The sequence below is a fragment of the Theropithecus gelada genome, chromosome 7b (assembly GCF_003255815.1).
Source record: "Theropithecus gelada isolate Dixy chromosome 7b, Tgel_1.0, whole genome shotgun sequence".
Classification (NCBI taxonomy): domain Eukaryota; kingdom Metazoa; phylum Chordata; class Mammalia; order Primates; family Cercopithecidae; genus Theropithecus; species Theropithecus gelada.
Window position 1 is genome coordinate 33,129,303 of NC_037675.1, and position 17,719 is coordinate 33,147,021.

The window sequence follows — 17,719 nt, forward strand, 5'->3', positions numbered from 1 at the left end:
ATTTTGTATCCTGAGACTTTGCTGAAGTTGCTTATCAGCTTAAGGAGATTTTGGGCTGAGACAATGGGGTTTTCTAAATATACAATCATGTCATCTGCAAAGAGGGACAATTTGACTTCTTCTTTTCCTAACTGAATACCCTTGATTTCTTTCTCTTGCCTGATTGCCCTAGCCAGAACTTCCAACACTATGTTGAATAGGAGTGGTGAGAGAGGGCATCCCTGTCTTGTGCCAGTTTTCAAAGGGAATTTTTCCAGTTTTTGCCCATTCAGTATGATATTGGCTGTGGGTTTGTCATAAATAGCTCTTATTATTTTGAGGTACGTTCCATCAATACCGAATTTATTGAGCGTTTTTAGCATGAAGGGCTGTTGAATTTTGTCAAAAGCCTTTTCTGCATCTATTGAAATAATCATGTGGTTCTTGTCTTTGGTTCTGTTTATATGCTGGATTATGTTTATTGATTTGCGAATGTTGAACCAGCCTTGCATCCCAGGGATGAAGCCCACTTGATCATGGTGGATAAGCTTTTTGATGTGTTGCTGAATCCGGTTTGCCAGTATTTTATTGAGGATTTTTGCATCGATGTTCATCAGGGATATTGGTCTAAAATTCTCTTTTTTTGTTGTATCTCTGCCAGGCTTTGGTATCAGGATGATGTTGGCCTCATAAAATGAGTTAGGGAGGATTCCCTCTTTTTCTATTGATTGGAATAGTTTCAGAAGGAATGGTACCAACTCCTCCTTGTACCTCTGGTAGAATTCAGCTGTGAATCCATCTGGTCCTGGACTTTTTTTGGTTGGTAGGCTATTAATTGTTGCCTCAATTTCAGAGCCTGCTATTGGTCTATTCAGGGATTCAACTTCTTCCTGGTTTAGTCTTGGAAGAGTGTAAGTGTCCAGGAAATTATCCATTTCTTCTAGATTTTCCAGTTTATTTGCGTAGAGGTGTTTATAGTATTCTCTGATGGTAGTTTGTATTTCTGTGGGGTCGGTGGTGATATCCCCTTTTTCATTTTTAATTGCGTCGATTTGATTCTTCTCTCTTTTCTTCTTTATTAGTCTTGCTAGTGGTCTGTCAATTTTGTTGATCTTTTCAAAAAACCAACTCCTGGATTCATTGATTTTTTGGAGGGTTTTTTGTGTCTCTATCTCCTTCAGTTCTGCTCTGATCTTAGTTATTTCTAGCCTTCTGCTAGCTTTCGAATGTGTTTGCTCTTGCTTCTCTAGTTCTTTTAATTGCGATGTTAGAGTGTCAATTTTAGATCTTTCCTGCTTTCTCTTGTGGGCATTTAGTGCTATAAATTTCCCTCTACACACTGCTTTAAATGTGTCCCAGAGATTCTGGTATGTTGTATCTTTGTTCTCATTGGTTTCAAAGAACATCTTTATTTCTGCCTTCATTTCGTTATGTACCCAGTAGTCATTCAGGAGCAGGTTGTTCAGTTTCCATGTAGTTGAGCGGTTTTGATTGAGTTTCTTAGTCCTGAGTTCTAGTTTGATTGCACTGTGGTCTGAGAGACAGTTTGTTATAATTTCTGTTCTTGTACATTTGCTGAGGAGTGCTTTACTTCCAATTACGTGGTCAATTTTGGAATAAGTACGATGTGGTGCTGAGAAGAATGTATATTCTGTTGATTTGGGGTGGAGAGTTCTATAGATGTCTATTAGGTCTGCTTGCTGCAGAGATGAGTTCAATTCCTGGATATCCTTGTTAACTTTCTGTCTCGTTGATCTGTCTAATGTTGACAATGGAGTGTTGAAGTCTCCCATTATTATTGTATGGGAGTCTAAGTCTCTTTGTAAGTCTCTAAGGACTTGCTTTATGAATCTGGGTGCTCCTGTATTGGGTGCATATATATTTAGGATAGTTAGCTCTTCCTGTTGAATTGATCCCTTTACCATTATGTAATGGCCTTCTTTGTCTCTTTTGATCTTTGATGGTTTAAAGTCTGTTTTATCAGAGACTAGTATTGCAACCCCCGCTTTTTTTTGTTCTCCATTTGCTTGGTAAATCTTCCTCCATCCCTTTATTTTGAGCCTATGTATGTCTCTGCGTGTGAGATGGGTCTCCTGAATACAGCAGACTGATGGGTCTTGACTCTTTATCCAGTTTGCCAGTCTGTGTCTCTTAATTGGAGCATTTAGTCCATTTACATTTAAGGTTAAGATTGTTATGTGTGAACTTGATCCTGCCATTATGATATTAACTGGTTATTTTGCTCATTAGTTGATGCAGTTTCTTCTTAGCCTCGATGGTCTTTACATTTTGGCATGTTTTTGAGATGGCTGGTACCGGTTGTTCCTTTCCATGTTGAGTGCTTCCTTCAGGGTCTCTTGTAAGGCAGAAATTTGGCTTTCTATACAAACTTTTTCTTAGTGTTTATAGCGGCGTACTGAATATTTAGTAAAAGCATAGTACAGATTATTGAAGTTACTCATTTCTGCAGCGGATTAATAGTAAATGTTAAGTATGTTTCATGGAGGCACTTCTATAACGTAGATAATTGTGTTCTTATATTAATGGACAGTTGTTACTATTGCAAGACTAATAGGTAAATTTATAGGTTTGCTAATTTATGTACACCAAAATTTTATGTACTACAAATTGTGTCACTCCTAGAAGAGGTATTTTACAGTAGATGCAGTGTTATGATTTCTTGCTCTGTAATGTTTTCCTGTCGTCTCAGCTAATATGTGGATGGAGTACTCGAGTCAATAGGGCTTAATCTGTGACTTTTAAAGAAGAGAAACCCCAGAGCATAGGAGAGTTGCTTTTTAAAAATAGTAGTAATTTTTGATGTTTAGAATCCTTACAATAAAACATCAGGATACAACAAAAGAGATCTTATGATTGTATCTTAGTCAAAATAAAGGGTACAACTTGCATACATTGTATAACATGATTGTTTTGAACTTTTTGGAAATTCCTCTTAGCCTTGGAAGATCTGAGTAAAGGTTTGGGTATTTTCCCTAGAAAAATGCACATGCACAAAATGTTACTGGAGTTTTAATGCTTTCCAAATACTTCCTAAAAGCCTGTGGACCCCAGTTTAAGAAACTCCTTTTATAAGATGAGAGGGAGGAGGAAGACACTGAAATTTGGGGAAGCTGGGTAGAAATCCACCCGTTCACTTGAATAGTTAGTTGCTTTGCTAGAACTTTCTGTGACTCCAGGTTTAGTTTTTGTTAAGTTGTTAATGGCATTAATAAAATATCTGCCACATATATATGTTGAAATGCTTTTTAGGAAGGTGTTATCTTAGAGAATTAAAGGTTCCTGAGTCAAGGTTACAGTTAGTTTGCCTGATAAGTATGTGCAAGAACCTAGATCACATTTATTTACACTCTGTTGTTTTTTATTTCCTCTTTTCACCTAGTGTTAGCATAAAGAGTGTGAGAGAGTCTTCACAATGTAAGTTTTCTGAAGTGTGTTTGGACTTTCAGCCAGCACTTACAGCTTTTATAGGCTTAAAAAGGGGATTAAATAAACCTTTACAGTGCTGGGTCCCCTGAAGGCTTCTTTCTTATACCAGTGTGTTAAACTATAATGTAATGCTGCTTCTCACTGCCTGATCACTTTATATTGTAGCTTAATTTTGTTTTTCTCACTATGTTACAACCTTTTTGAGGGCAGTTATGGTTATCATTCAGCTTTGTATAACCTGCAGTATTGTTTCTCAGTCTTGAGTCGTGTGGACTTTTTTTAAAGTTAAAATTCTCAGGCTTTTCAGAAATACATCTGTAGCTATTTCCCAAACTTGAGTTATTGGTCTTTGTTTTTACTAGTCTAGCACAGTGGCTATCAACCAGGGTCACTTTGGCCCTCCAGGAAGCATATGGCAGTGTCTAGAGACGTTTTTGGGTGTCACAGCTGGAAGTAGGAGGTTGCTACTGGCATCTAGTGGGTAGAAGCCAGGGTTACTGCTAAACATTGCAGAATTCACAGGCCATTTTCCACAACAAAGGATTATATAGCCCAAAGTGCCAATAATCTTGAAATTGAGAAACCCTCGTGTAGGAGACTGTGTCTTGAAGAAAATGTCTCTGAAGTTCTAGAAGTCAGTAATACAAGGCATGTTTGTATCTGTTCAATAAGAAAGGTAGGGTTTTCCATATACGTCATAGCATTTTCTTCCCCAGCCTCACCATGATTGAGTAAGAATATATTTTCAGCATTATGTTAACTGTGGGCCAGAGCTACATGCTGTTGTCATTTATCATACTCAACTGTTTATCATTCATTATTCTGCTATAAAATATGTTGCTTCCATTCCATTTTCATAATACTAGTTGAGATTGTCATTACTTCTTACCTGCATTATCACAAAGACCTTTTTCTTAAAGAAATAAAGATTTTATTTTGAGCTAATTGTTGATTCACATACATTGTTTAAAAACAAACAAACAAAAACGGCAGAGACCTCGTGCTCTTTGCCCATTTTCCCACAATGGTAGCATCCTGCAAAACTAGTACAATATCACAACCAGCATATTGACATTAATATGATCTACAGATCTTATTCAGATTTCCCCAGTTTTACTTGTGCTAATTTGTACATATGTATATTTCATTCTTTGCAGTTTTTCATGTGTATAGGTTTGTGCGTCCCTCCCATAGTCAAGATGTAAAACAGTTCCATCACTAGCAAATTACTTGTTTTGTCTTTTTATAACTACATGCTTTTCCTTCTCCTCACCCATCACTAACCACTGACAGCCACTAATCTGTTTTTCATTTCTATAATTTTGTCATTTCAAGAATGTTGTATAAATGGAATCACAGGGCATATAACTTTCTGGGATTGACTTTCATTTAGCATAATGCCCTTGAGATTCAGCCAAGTTGTTGCATGTATCAACAGTTTGTTCTTTTTATTGCTGAATAATATTCCATAATATGGATACATCAGTGTTTTAACCTGTTGAAGGACATCAGGTCATTCCAGTTTTTGTCCATCTTGAATAAAGTTGTCATGAACGTTCAAATACAGGATAAGAAACTGCCAAACTGTTTTCTGGAGTGGGTATACTACTTATTTATTTTTTGAGATGGAGTCTCGCTCTTTTGCCCAGGCTGGAGTGCAGTGGCGCGATCTCAGCTCACTGCAACCTCCACCTCCCAAGTTCAAGCAGTTCTCTGCCTCAGCCTCCTGCGTATCTGGGATTATACGGGCCCACCACCATGCCCAGCTAATTTTTGTATTTTTAGTAGAGACGGGGTTTCACCATCTTGGCCAGGCTGGTCTTGAACTCCTGACCTCATGATCCACCTGCCTCAGCCTCCCAAAGTGCTGGGATTACAGGCGTGAGCTGCTGCATCCTCACCAATATTTGTGGTACAGTAGCTTTTTAATTAAGTATCTGTGTTCCATTCACCAATTTTTTCAAACTGGTATTTATGTTGCTTTCTGGGGGGCAGTGCTAAAATAGAAGTGCCTGATCCCTGACCTTACAAAGTATATTTGTAACCTCTGTATAAAGTTCCAAATACCTGAGTTAGGCGTCAAAAGCCATTTGCAGTATGGCCCTTGCTGACGTTTTTAACCTTATTCGTTTCCACGCATACTCTTAAGCTCCAGGTATGTCAAAATAGACGGAAAATAGTAGCTGGCTCAGAGCCATTGTGAAGATTAAGATTATGCACATAGTATTAACAAGTGCCTAATAGATAGTAAGCAGTAAATGGCAGTTTCTGGTGATTTCATAGTCTTCATCCCGACATACAATAGGCACCCAAATGTTTAAATGAGGAAATTACTTACACACTATACCCTTTCTAACTTCCGAAAATGTCCCTGACATTATCCATTCCTATATAAGTTCTACCCTTTGAATCTAGATTTAAGTCTTACATTTATTTTGGCATTTAATCACATATTATTTTGTATGTGCTATTAATGACTAGTAGCGAGGTGTTTTTTCATTATAACAGATTATATGTTTCCCAAGGGCATTAAATCCCACTGATTTTGAATATCCTTTACAGTAAACTAACATGCTCTGCTCATCGTATAGTGATTTCTTCAGTTCTTAGAGACTGTTGAAAGTACATCACCTTTTTTCCAAGTGAATTCACATAGAGTTGGCTATTCTTCCTATAACTTGATGATGTGAGTAGTCATTATTTCATATGAATCCTGATTAGGTTAGGATGCTTAAGCTTAGACATACCTGTCTAGTAACCCCTACAGGAATGAAGAATTAGGTAAATGAAACTGTTACTGTAAATTGTATGTAAACCAATAGTACTTTATATATTAACAGAAATCTTACGTGGTGAAGGCTTTCCTCTGGTGCCTGTTTTTAGTTGTTTGCGTCTGTCAATGTTTATTGAGTATCTACCATGTGCTATATATATTGTGCCAGTTACAGGAACCAAAAGGAAATGTGACCAGATTTTAAATAGTATTTTGGAAGTTGTACCAATAGGGCTTGTGATATGTTTGCTGTGGAGAGTGAAGGAAAAGAGAAAACCAAGGTTGACTCCTAGGTTTATGGTTTGAGCAGTTGGGTAGATTTACTAAGATAGCAAAGACTAAGGGTGAAAGGATTCAGACTAGAGAGAATAAAGACATCTGTGCTTTTTATGTTTAAAATATCTATGTTGACCTATAAGTGGAAGTGGCAAAGTCTAAAATTTAGGTGTATGAGTGTGGTACTCAGGAAGAGTTATCAAGATGTATAAAGTATTTAAAGTTTTGGGATTAGATAAATTCACATAAGGGGAGAGTTACAGTTTGAGAAGAAGGGAGAACTCAGAACTGAGTTTGGGTAGAAGAGTTATTGGTAGATGAGACTGAAAGGAAATCCTTAGTGGGAAAAGAGAAAAGCTAGTGAAGAGTATGATACGGGAGCCAACAGAGCAAGTGTTCAAGGAGAAAGTTCAAGAAAGAATGTTGCCAAGAAATCAAGGATAAAGAAAAAATTTTCTTATTCATTTGATAGTATCTGGTCTTGACAAGTGGGTTAAGGGAATGGTAGGGAAAGCTAGATGGAAGTGGGTTAAAGAGTTACTGGGATGGGAAAAGTAGAGACAATGGATGTCTGACATATTCAAGAAGTTTTGCTGTGAAAGGGAGCAAGAATTGGGGCAGTAACTAGAAGGCAATGTGGGATCAAAGGAGGGTTTTTGTGTTTGTTTTTAAAGATGAGAGAAATTGGAGAGTATTTGTATGTTCATAAGGATGACCCAGGAGAGGGACAAATTGATGCTATAGGAGAAAAGTGATGGGGAATAGGAGTGATTCTGAAGGAGAAGAAAGAGAGGAAGGAGAATCAGGATTTAGGTGATGTGTAATCCTGTGATCAGGATTTGGGTACTGCAGTTATTATAGAGGGAAAAGATGAAATATTTCGAGTAGGGTTATAGTTAGATTGGTCCTGGCAATAATATGAGGGAGTTCCTATTTTTTCTGTTTCTCAATTAAATGTGATTTCAGGCCATTAGGAAGGGAGAGGAAGGTAGGTAGTGCATGTATTACTTGGGTTTTTTTAATTGCAGAATATGCTGGGATATGTGGAGAATCTCAAGTATGAGACAGTATATAGGGACCAGAGGAAACTCAAATTGGAAGTCATTGGAGTAAAATATGATTTCAGACCTTTTTCCTTTTTGAAAAGAGAAGGGTTAAAATTTACAATTTTTGCTATACTTACATGAACATAAATGATGTTATAGAAATGGGATTATACTGTTTATAAGACTTAAAATTTATCTAGTGTATGTGTGAATCTATTAAAATCAACATTCAGTGCTTATTCTTAATTTGGGCATACTTGAGCTGACAAAGTAAAGGAGATCCTTTAAAATTTCTGACTCTTTGTTTCCACAGATGTTTACTTATTTCTGCTATAATTTGTTGTTGCTGCCTGATAGATTGAATTCTAGATCATTGTCAAGTGAGTCTGTTTGTATGGTTAAAGGCTTTTTGCCTTAACAACTCCAGTGTTAATACTGCTCTTTTAAAATATACATATATATTACTTAACTCTTTGGAGTCCTTTGTTTAAATGGCACGTGGTTTGTTGAGTTTACTTTTTCACTAAGCCCGATAATCTTTTTGTTATAGTTGATCCTGTTATATTTATATTTATGTTATAAGTTTTGGCTTGCTATTTTCTTGTTTTCTAGTTTTTATTCTTCATTAGCAAAGAAAAAAAAGAAGGAGCTATTAATTTATGTACTTCATATTTTTATCTTTAAATATATTGAACTCCTATTTCAATTTATCATCTTTATTCCACCTTCCAAATAGTATATTATCATACCTGTTGTGCACTAGTGTAATTATATCTTATATCTCATCCCTCCTCCCCCTGTATATAGGGTAGGTTGAGGCTTTTAGTTCTGGCCTGTTATCAAATTATTTTTACATTTTATAGCTTTACCTGAAAAATTATAAATTAATAGCCATAACACTGTTAATTAGAATTAGTTTTACAATATTCAGTGTTCACTCTTACATTTTTCATAGCATAAATTCTCCAGTGTAAGTTTTTTTAACTGATTTTTTATCATGTGGTTAAGATTTTTCAGGAGTTTGAGACTTATAATTTAAATATAATTATTATATATTTGCAGACTTTTAAAAAAAAACGTGTTACGAGTTATACATACCTGAATAACATACTGGTTAAGAATTCTCGACACTTGTTTCCCATGAACATTCCTGTAGATGAATCTTCTGGCTTCCAGTTTTCCAGACAACTCTGAGGCTGTCCTGCCTTTTTTCCCCCCCACTGTTGGTCATTTGTTTCTTCTGCCTCGATGCTTTTAAGATTCTTTGTAGCTTACCAAGTTCAGCATGATATGCCCCTAACTTGTTGATTCACTCTTATTTGTTGTTTATTTTTCCTAGTACATAGTAAGGTCGTTTAATCTACAAATTAAGCTCATTATGTTAGAAGAGACCCCAAGTATCTCTTTCTGGACCATTTGTACTAATTTATTTCATAGTATTCCAGATGTTTGAGGTATGTTTATGAACAAAGCAGATAAAAATTCCTGCCCTTGTGTAGAGCTTAAATTGTAGCAGGGGGAGCCCCAAAAAAGAAATAAAATATAAAATATAAAAAGATGATACATGAGTAGTTAACATAGTGTTGTGGGGAGAAAAGGCAGGGTAAGAGGAGCAGAGTACTGGGGAGGGGCTGGGAAATACAGCAGTAGGATTGCTTTTTTTTCTTTTTCTTTTTTTTTTTTATTTAAGAGATGGGATCTTGCCGTGTTGCCCAGGCTGGAATTTAAACTCCTAAGCTCAAGCTGTGCTTCCATCGCAGCCTCCCAAGTAGCTGGGATTGGATTACAATTTTTAATAGGGTGGTCAGTGTAGGCTTCATTGAGAAGGTAAAGGGAACGGCCACTACAAAAGTGCTAAGGCAGGAGCATCCCTGGCATATTAAAATAGCAAGGAAAACTTGTGACTTGAGGGAGGAGTAAGTGATGAGGGAAATTAGGTCAAAATGTAAAGGAGCAGAATCCAAGGCATGCAGATTGTATATGTCTATTCAAGGAGCCAACATTCTAGCTCTCTGTAGAGGATGGCCTCTACGGAATGATGGTAGAAGCAGGGGATATTAAGCAGGTGTTGCAGTAATCCATATATGTGAAATGATAGCCTTATGGGCCAGGGAGTTAACAATGAAGATGGTAAAAAGTAAGTAGATTCTGTATCTATCCATTTGCTTAACAGGTGGAAGTAGGGTATGAGAGAAAAAGGAGATCGAGGATGACTCCAAGATTTTTATTCCAAGCAACTGAAAGGATAGAATTCCCAAAAACTGAGATGGAGAAGGCTGCAGATTGATTACATTTTAAGGAAAGCATGAGAGGTTTTTCTTAGACTTTAAACTGATGTTAGGATGTTTTACATTAGTTTAGGCTTCAGGAGAAAGAACTGCGTTGGAAATAATAATTTAGCTTATCAGCATATAGATGATGTTACCAAGAGGGTGAGTATAGATAGAGAAAAGAAGACAATCAGGGCCTAGCGCTGTGGCTCAACCTGTAATCCCAGCACTTTGGGGGACCAAGGCCAAAGAATTACTTAAGGCCAAAGTGTTCGAGGCTACAGTGAGCTATAATTGTGCCACTGCACTACAGCCTGAGTACAGAGCAAGATGCTGTCTCAAATAACAGCAGCAAAAGACAGAGACTGATTAGAATATTCACAGCATTACAGTGTTGATGAGGAGGGACCAGAAAAGAAGACGAAAAAGGGAAGAGTGAGTGAGATAACAGGGGTGGGTCTCTTTAGAAGTCCAGTGAAGAGAGTGACTGCTGAAAAGTCAAGATGATAACTGAGAGCTAGTTATGGAAAACAGTCTTTGGTGACCTTAATAAGAGCAGATTGATTTAGTGGAATTTTGAGGGTGATAACTAATTTGAGTGCATTTAGGAATGAATGGAAGGAGAGAAATTGGGACATCTTGTATAGATTACTTGTATATAGTTTGTCTGCAAAAAGGAGTAGAAGATTGAGACTTTTTTAAATGAGAGCAAAACCCAGCATTTTGTGGTGTATAATAGGAATGATATAGCAGGAAAAGGAACTCTCTGATGGTGTTTTCCATTTTATTTTGATCTTTGCAAATATATTGAATCTTTTATTTGCTACTTCTAAGTAGGTTTTTGTTTCTGTGATGAGTTTTTTGTTTCAGTTTCTTTACATTTCATCTCCTGTTGTCACGCTGCTGCTTTGATTTTTTTTTATTTTATTTTATTTATTTTTTTGGTGGAGTCTCGCTCTATCACTAGGCTGGAGTGCAGTGGCACATTCTCAGCTCACTGTAACCTCCGCCTCCCGGATTCAAGCGATTCTCCTGCCTCAGCCTCCCAAGTAGCTGGGACTACAGGCTCAGGCCACCACACCCAGCTAATTTTTGTATTTTTAATAGAGATGGGGTTTCACCATGTTGGCCAGGATGGTCTCGATCTCCTGACCTTGTGACCACCCATTTCGGGTTCCTGAAGTTCTGGGATTACAGGCGTGAGCCACCACGCCTGGCCTCTTTGATTTTTTTAATTTCAAGAATCACATGTAAGAAAATAGAGATCCGGTTTTCTTGTTTCTGGAATTGGTTCTTTGAGCATCGAGTCAACTGCATTTCGCTGCTTAAGTTTTGTTCAATTTTTGGTTACTGGTGAAGTAATTTGAGGTGTTTGGTTTTTTAAAAATGTTACTGTAGTATTTATTTGAAGATGTTGCTTAGGTGACCCCTTGTGTTGCTGATATTACTGAAGTAGGAAGAGCAGTTCTGGAAAGGGCTGTTTTCTTCTTCCTAGTCCTGTTTACGTACACAAATGAGAGTTTTTAATATGTTGGACACTTAATGAGATGTAATTGCTGAATGGAATGTTTGTTTTACTGTGATGTGCTTTTGCAGATAAGAAATTTGCTTAAGTGGCTAGAGAAAAGGCTGGGCATTTGCATTTAAGTAAAAGTTCAAATACGAATGAATGTAGTAATGAATCAAAAATTGGCTTTTCGATGGGGCGCGGTGGCTCACACCTATAATCCCTGTACTTTGGGAGGCCGAGGTGGGCGGATCACGAGGTCAGGAGATAGAGACCATCCTGGCTAACATGGTGAAACCCTGTCTCTACTAAAAATACAAAAAATTAGCCAGGCATAGTGGCGGGCGCTTGTAGTCCCAGCTACTCAGGAGGCTGAGGCAGGAGAATGCTGTGAACCTGGGAGGCAGAGCTTGCAGTGAGCTGAGATCACGCCACTGCACTCCAGCCTGCGAGACAGAGCAAGACTCCCTAAAAAAAAAAAAAAAAAAAATCTACGTGTACTCTTTCAACACTGCATTTATCTCCAAACAGAAAACATCTTTGCTTCAGTTTTCATTTTTCTAATCAAATGATAATATAGCTAATAGTTGGCAGGCTACAAAGCATCTTTGTGTTTCTGAGAAAGAAAAGAACTCAGCCACCGTACCCCTGCCTCAACTTTGAGGTTATAGTCTCTTCATTTCCACTTTGCACATTGTTCTGTTTTGGTGGTAGTGGAAGTGGAGTGATCATTTAAGTAATAAGGATCCACACCACTTGACTTGCACTTGGCTTGCTGAGTTAGGTCTTGAGCCAGAAACAAACACTCCAGTGCCCCCTTGATAACATTCCAGACACCTAGTTGCGTTTGGTCTAATCCTCACTTAACAGGGTTGCATATAAGATGCATCACCAGAGAATGATGGTGGGTGATTTAGAAGTCAGATTTCATGAGCTCTGAGAGTTTGCTGGATGGAGTGACCTGAAATTGAAAGGATTTAATTAAGTACTTAAGATATTTAAGATATTCAGAGACTCAGAAGAATACGTTGAAGTATGCATTCAAAAGAAAGACTTCCAGAAATAATGAGAAACTAAGATGAAGACCATTGTTTTTAGGCATTGAAAGCCCTGCCTGTGCTCCCTTCCTCTGCCCACACATATACATTTTTCTGATTAAAAATGATACTTATTTGTCCAATTTGAAAACCAGTATGACAAATATGACAAATATTAATAGATTTGTGATTTATGCCAGAGAAAAAAATTTGTAGATAAAACTAACCTCAAAAACAAGGACTGTCAATAAAAGTACCGTAATATCCTCTGAATTTCTGAAAACTTGTCCATCTTCCTATACTTCAGAAACTCTCAATGGGATGTGCACAGTAGAGTCATCTGTAGGAATCCTTGCTATACCCTAGAGAGTGAATCAGAATCTCCTCAGTAGTTTGATTCCCAAAAATACTTCCTTAAGTTTTTGAGGTGTTCATTCTTTGGTTAAGATTCATTTTCCCTCTAATGCTACTTTGAAGTTAAACTGTGAAAATTCATATTTAATTTTGTTTTTTTAACTATCGTTAAAACGTTTTGTACATTACTTCTGAATGTTATCCTAACACTTAAGAAAGCATCTGGCTGGGAGTGGTGGCGCACACCTGTAATACCAGCACTTTGGGAGGCCAAGGCGGGAGGATCCCGAGGTCAGGAGATCGAGACCATCCTGACTAACACGGTGAAACCGCATCTCTACTAAAAAAAATACAAAAAAATTAGCTGGGCATTGTGGTGGGCACCTGTAGTCCCCACTACTCAGTAGGCTGAGGCAGGAGAATGGTGTAAACCTGGGAGGCATTCCACAGTGAGCTGAGATCGCGCCACTGCACTCCAGCCTGGGTGGCAGCCAGACTCCCTCGCAAAAAAAGAAAAAAAAAAGCCATCGACTGGGCGCTGTGGCTCATGCATGTAGTCCCAGCATTTGGGGAGGCTGAGGCAGGCGAATCATGAGACCAGCCTGGCCAACATGGTGAAACCCCATCTCTACTAAAAATACAAAAAAAAAAAAAAAATTAGCAGGCATGGTGGTGCATGCCTGTAATCCCAGGTACTTGGAAGGCTTGCTTGAACCCGGGAGGCAGAGGTTGCAGTGAGCCGAGATTGCACCACTCTTCTCCAACCTGGTTGACAGAGCAAGATTCAGTCTAAAAAGAAAAAAATAAAAAACTGCTGGGCACAGTAGCTGACGCCTGTAATCCCAGCACTTTGGGAGGCCAAGGTGGGTGGATCACGAGGTCAGGAGATCAAGACCATCCTGACTAACATGGTGAAACCCCCTCTCTACTAAAAAAATACAAAAAAATTAGCCGGGCGTGGTGGCGGGCGCCTGTAGTCCCAGCTACTCGGGAGGCTGAGGGGGAGAATGGCGTCAACCCGGGAGGCGGAGCTTGCAGTGAGCTGAGATCACGCCACTGCACTCCAGCCTGGGCGGCAGAGCGAGACTTCGTCTGTAAAAAATGAAAAGCATCCCTAGGTAGGAAAAAAATGGAAAAATAAGGGACAAATGATGGACGGTTCATCGAGTTGTATAGCATCATTATACAATCAATAATTAGAACTTTTATGTTCTTACAAATATAGACAGACACAAAAAACTCACTTGGACCTGCCTCCAGAGACCAAATGAAATTACTATATCACACCTAAACTGAATCAGGTATTGCTTACCCCTAGTGTGTCCCTTGTGTTGGCATTGAAAAGTGCTATTTTCTAATCTCTCCCGACCTATCAAGTCTTCTGTCATTTTCCAAAGAGAACATTTTCTTCCAATAAGCCATTTTTTTTCTGTTCACTTATGTCTCCAATCAAGTTGCTACTTCTGGCAAAATTTATTTAGTGAGTCATATTGGTGGACATTTAGGTTGGATGTGGCTTTATAATTTTTCTTTTGATCCGAACTGTGTATTTACATTGCTTATTACTATTATTCTGAAATTAATTTTAATAGTGTTAACTTAAATATGTTTTCTTATAGCAGAAAAAGAAAACTAAGAACTTCAATCCACCAACACGTAGAAATTGGGAAAGTAATTACTTTGGGATGCCCCTCCAGGATCTGGTTACAGCTGAGAAGCCCATACCACTATTTGTTGAGAAATGTGTGGAATTTATTGAAGATACAGGTAGGATAGAAGAATCATTGCAAGAGATTTGATTTTAAATTTCACTTTTGATACACCAATAGTTTGTCTAACGTTTGTGATTTGTTAAAAATAAATTTTGAAAGCGGTATATAGTTTTCATTATTAGGATTGTTTTATATTAACTCCATCTGATCAGGTAACCATCTGATATTTGAAAGAAGTTTTTGTTGACCAATAATGCTTTTATTGGACTTCTCCTGAAGTAATAAATGGCAAAGTTGAATACTAAACTGTTAAGCTTACCTTATTCTGGGATTTAGAATAACTTTATTAAGTTAGGCTATTTAATGAAGAGATACAGTTATGGTTTGAATAATTTGGAAGTGTCCCATATTTTTAAGTCCAGTACTGTTTACTTGCATTACCCATTTTACATATGGATTTTTCTTTTAAAACTTAGAGCAATAGTTGTAAATGTGTAAAAGGCAGCTTGTTCTATTTGTGATGCTACTGTTTATTCAACAGTTCTAGCTTGACATTTATATGATTTGTGTTGTATTTTTAAGGAATGCGTAGATATCCTCATTATTTTAAAAGCAAACCTGCTCTTATGTTTACTTTGCCTCATAATCTCAAAACTAAAAAAATAGGCAAGTTAAAGGTGGAAAATAGGGACAGAAGATTGTTTTTGAGTGCATTTAAAACAAACACGAGTTAACTATGTAACCTTAGTGACTGAATGTACTACACATTTTAATGGCTTGAAAACATGAGCTAAGTCAGTTTCGGCTTTATTTGTTACTAATGATCCCTTGATAGATAAGCATTGTTTGAAAAACAAAGTAGGATACTCTTGTCCTCGCTAAAAAATCAGGCTCATTTTTATTCACATGTACACCTTGCCCTTTGGTTTATCAACTAAGTTGTATATATATTGAGTTATCTATTTGGTAATAGATATTATTATAAGGAATGTTGACTTTCAGTCTTAATGAGAGGATAGAATGCGCAGTGGCTCACGCCTGTAATCCCAGCACTTTGGGAGGCCGAGGTGGGCAGATCACAAGCTCAGGAGATCGAGACCATCCTGGCCAACAGGGTGAAACCACATCTCTACTAAAATTACAAAAATTAGCTGGGCATGGTGGTGCGTGCTTGTAGTCCCAGCTACTTGGGAGGCTGAGGCAGGAGAATTTCTTGAACCCGGGAGGTGAAGGTTACAGTGAGCCGAGATTGCGCCACTGCACTCCAGCCTGGTGACAGAGTGAGACTCCATCTCAAAAAAAAAAGAAAAAAGAAATTGCATTATCCACTAGTTTTGTAGTTGAAATGGCATGTGTCTTCTGCCTTCAGTTAATAAGTGTTAATTTATAGAGGCTACATTTGGATATGCTCTTTATCATTTATTTTTCCCTTCAAGAAATACTTGAGAAGTGTTATTAGATAAATTTCTTGTCTATTTTTCTGTCCATCTTTAATGTAGCAGAAATGCAAAGGTTCTTAAAATACTAACTTCCTGCTTTGGATTTAAAGAATTCTGATTTTCTCTAGTATTATAATTAAGCGTAGGGATACAACTGAACAATTAGAAAATACTTTCCTTTAGTGATCGAAAGGCAATAATAAAATTACAGATTAGCGTTTTGTACATTTATTATTTAAAATTTCCGTTTCTTGAATATTTCATAGTAGTTGAGTGATTCGGTTTGAGGAAAAGAAATGAATTCCAAATATATGATAAAATGCAGGTCTAGTCCAATTCTTAACACAACTTGAATTAGTTTAGGTCAACTCTTAGGTAATTTATATATTTAAGTACTTTGGTAGAAAGATTACATAGACCATAGAATAGAATAAAAGATTAAACTAGTTATTTTGTTGTCATTGTAATATATTGCTTGATTTTATTACTAATTTTAAAACTACTAAGTGGTTTTAGCAGAAACTCTTAATTGCCTACAAGGTTGTTTGTGTCTTTTGAGGAATTCGTTCATTTCATCTAAATTTCATAAATTTATAGCTCTCAAAATGGACTGTAGCATAACCATCTTATATTTAAAGTTCAACTTGTAAATATATTGCAGATACCCATTTCTTAAAAATTGTGATATTTTGCTGTTTATAGATCCTTAGATGTAATGATATAAATGATCAGTAATTGTGTTGTTATAATCAGTCCTCTTGTTTAAAAGACTAATCTTTCTTGAACAACCCTGGAGAAAATATTGACAGTTTAAAAAATCAGCTTTATTGATATAATTTACATACAATAAAATTCACTAATTTGAATTGTACAGTATGAATTTTTATAATCTATAGTCATATAACTGCCACCACAATCAAGATTTAAGTTATTTTCATCACCCCCAAAAGCATCTGGTCTTTTATTATGAAGTATAATGTTAGCTGTTGGATTTTTGTAGATGAACTTTATCTGGTTGAGAAAGTACTATGACATTCCCAGTTTGCTGAGTTTTTATACAAAATAGGTGTTGATTTTGTCACGTGGTTTTCTGCATCTGTTGAGGTTATCTTAATGATTGTTTTTTGCTGTGGATGGTGAATTACATTGATTTTCACATGTTAAACTAACCTTACATCCCTGGGATAAATACCACTTGGTCATGTTTTATCCTTTTTATGTATTGCTGAATTCATTTTCTAAAATGAAGGATTTTAGTCTGTAGTTTTCTTTTCTTGCAATGTCTTTGTCTGGTTGATATCAGACTAAAAAGCTGGCATCATAGATTAAGTTTATTTTCTGGAAGAGTTTGTGTAGAATGGGTAATATTTCTTTCTTTAATTTTAGTAGAATTCACCAGTGAAATGATTTTGACCTGGAATTTGTTCGTGAGGAGGTTTTTAATTTAAATTTCTTTAGTAGATATAGGGCTATTCAGATTTTTTATTTCTTCTTGAGTAAGCATTGGTTGTTTGTGTGTTTTGAGGAATGCATTCATCTAAATTGACAAGGTTTTTAATAAAATTCCTTTTTCTTTTAGTGCCTTGTAGCATCTGTAGTGATCTTTCTACCCTGATGTTACTAAATTGTGTCTTTTTTGGTATGGTTGAGGTTTATCAATTTTATTGATCACTTCAAAGAACCAGCTTTTGCTTTTATTGATTTTCCTTTTTTTTCCCATTTTTTAATTTATTGAATTCTACTTCTTGTTTCTTTCTTCTTTGGTTTCTCTGAAGTTTCTTAAAATAGAAATCTAGATTACTGTGTTAGACCAGTTTTCTTTTCCACTGTAAATATTTAATGGTCCAGATTTTCCTCTAAGCATTGTTTTAGCTATATT

The 17,719-nt window shown here is 36.8% G+C and overlaps 1 protein-coding gene across 4 annotated transcripts in view; it reads left to right on the top strand.

Moving 5' to 3' along the window:
• Positions 1-17,719, top strand: part of ARHGAP5 (Rho GTPase activating protein 5) — an 80,200-nt gene that overhangs the window by 29,637 nt on the left and 32,844 nt on the right. For 3 of the 4 annotated variants that reach the window (XM_025391846.1, XM_025391845.1, XM_025391844.1), the window contains one exon: positions 14,309-14,456. In XM_025391846.1, the coding sequence (XP_025247631.1) occupies positions 14,309-14,456 (148 nt within the window). The remainder of the gene's footprint in view (positions 1-14,308; positions 14,457-17,719) is intronic. The other variant, XM_025391847.1, reaches the window with a different exon arrangement.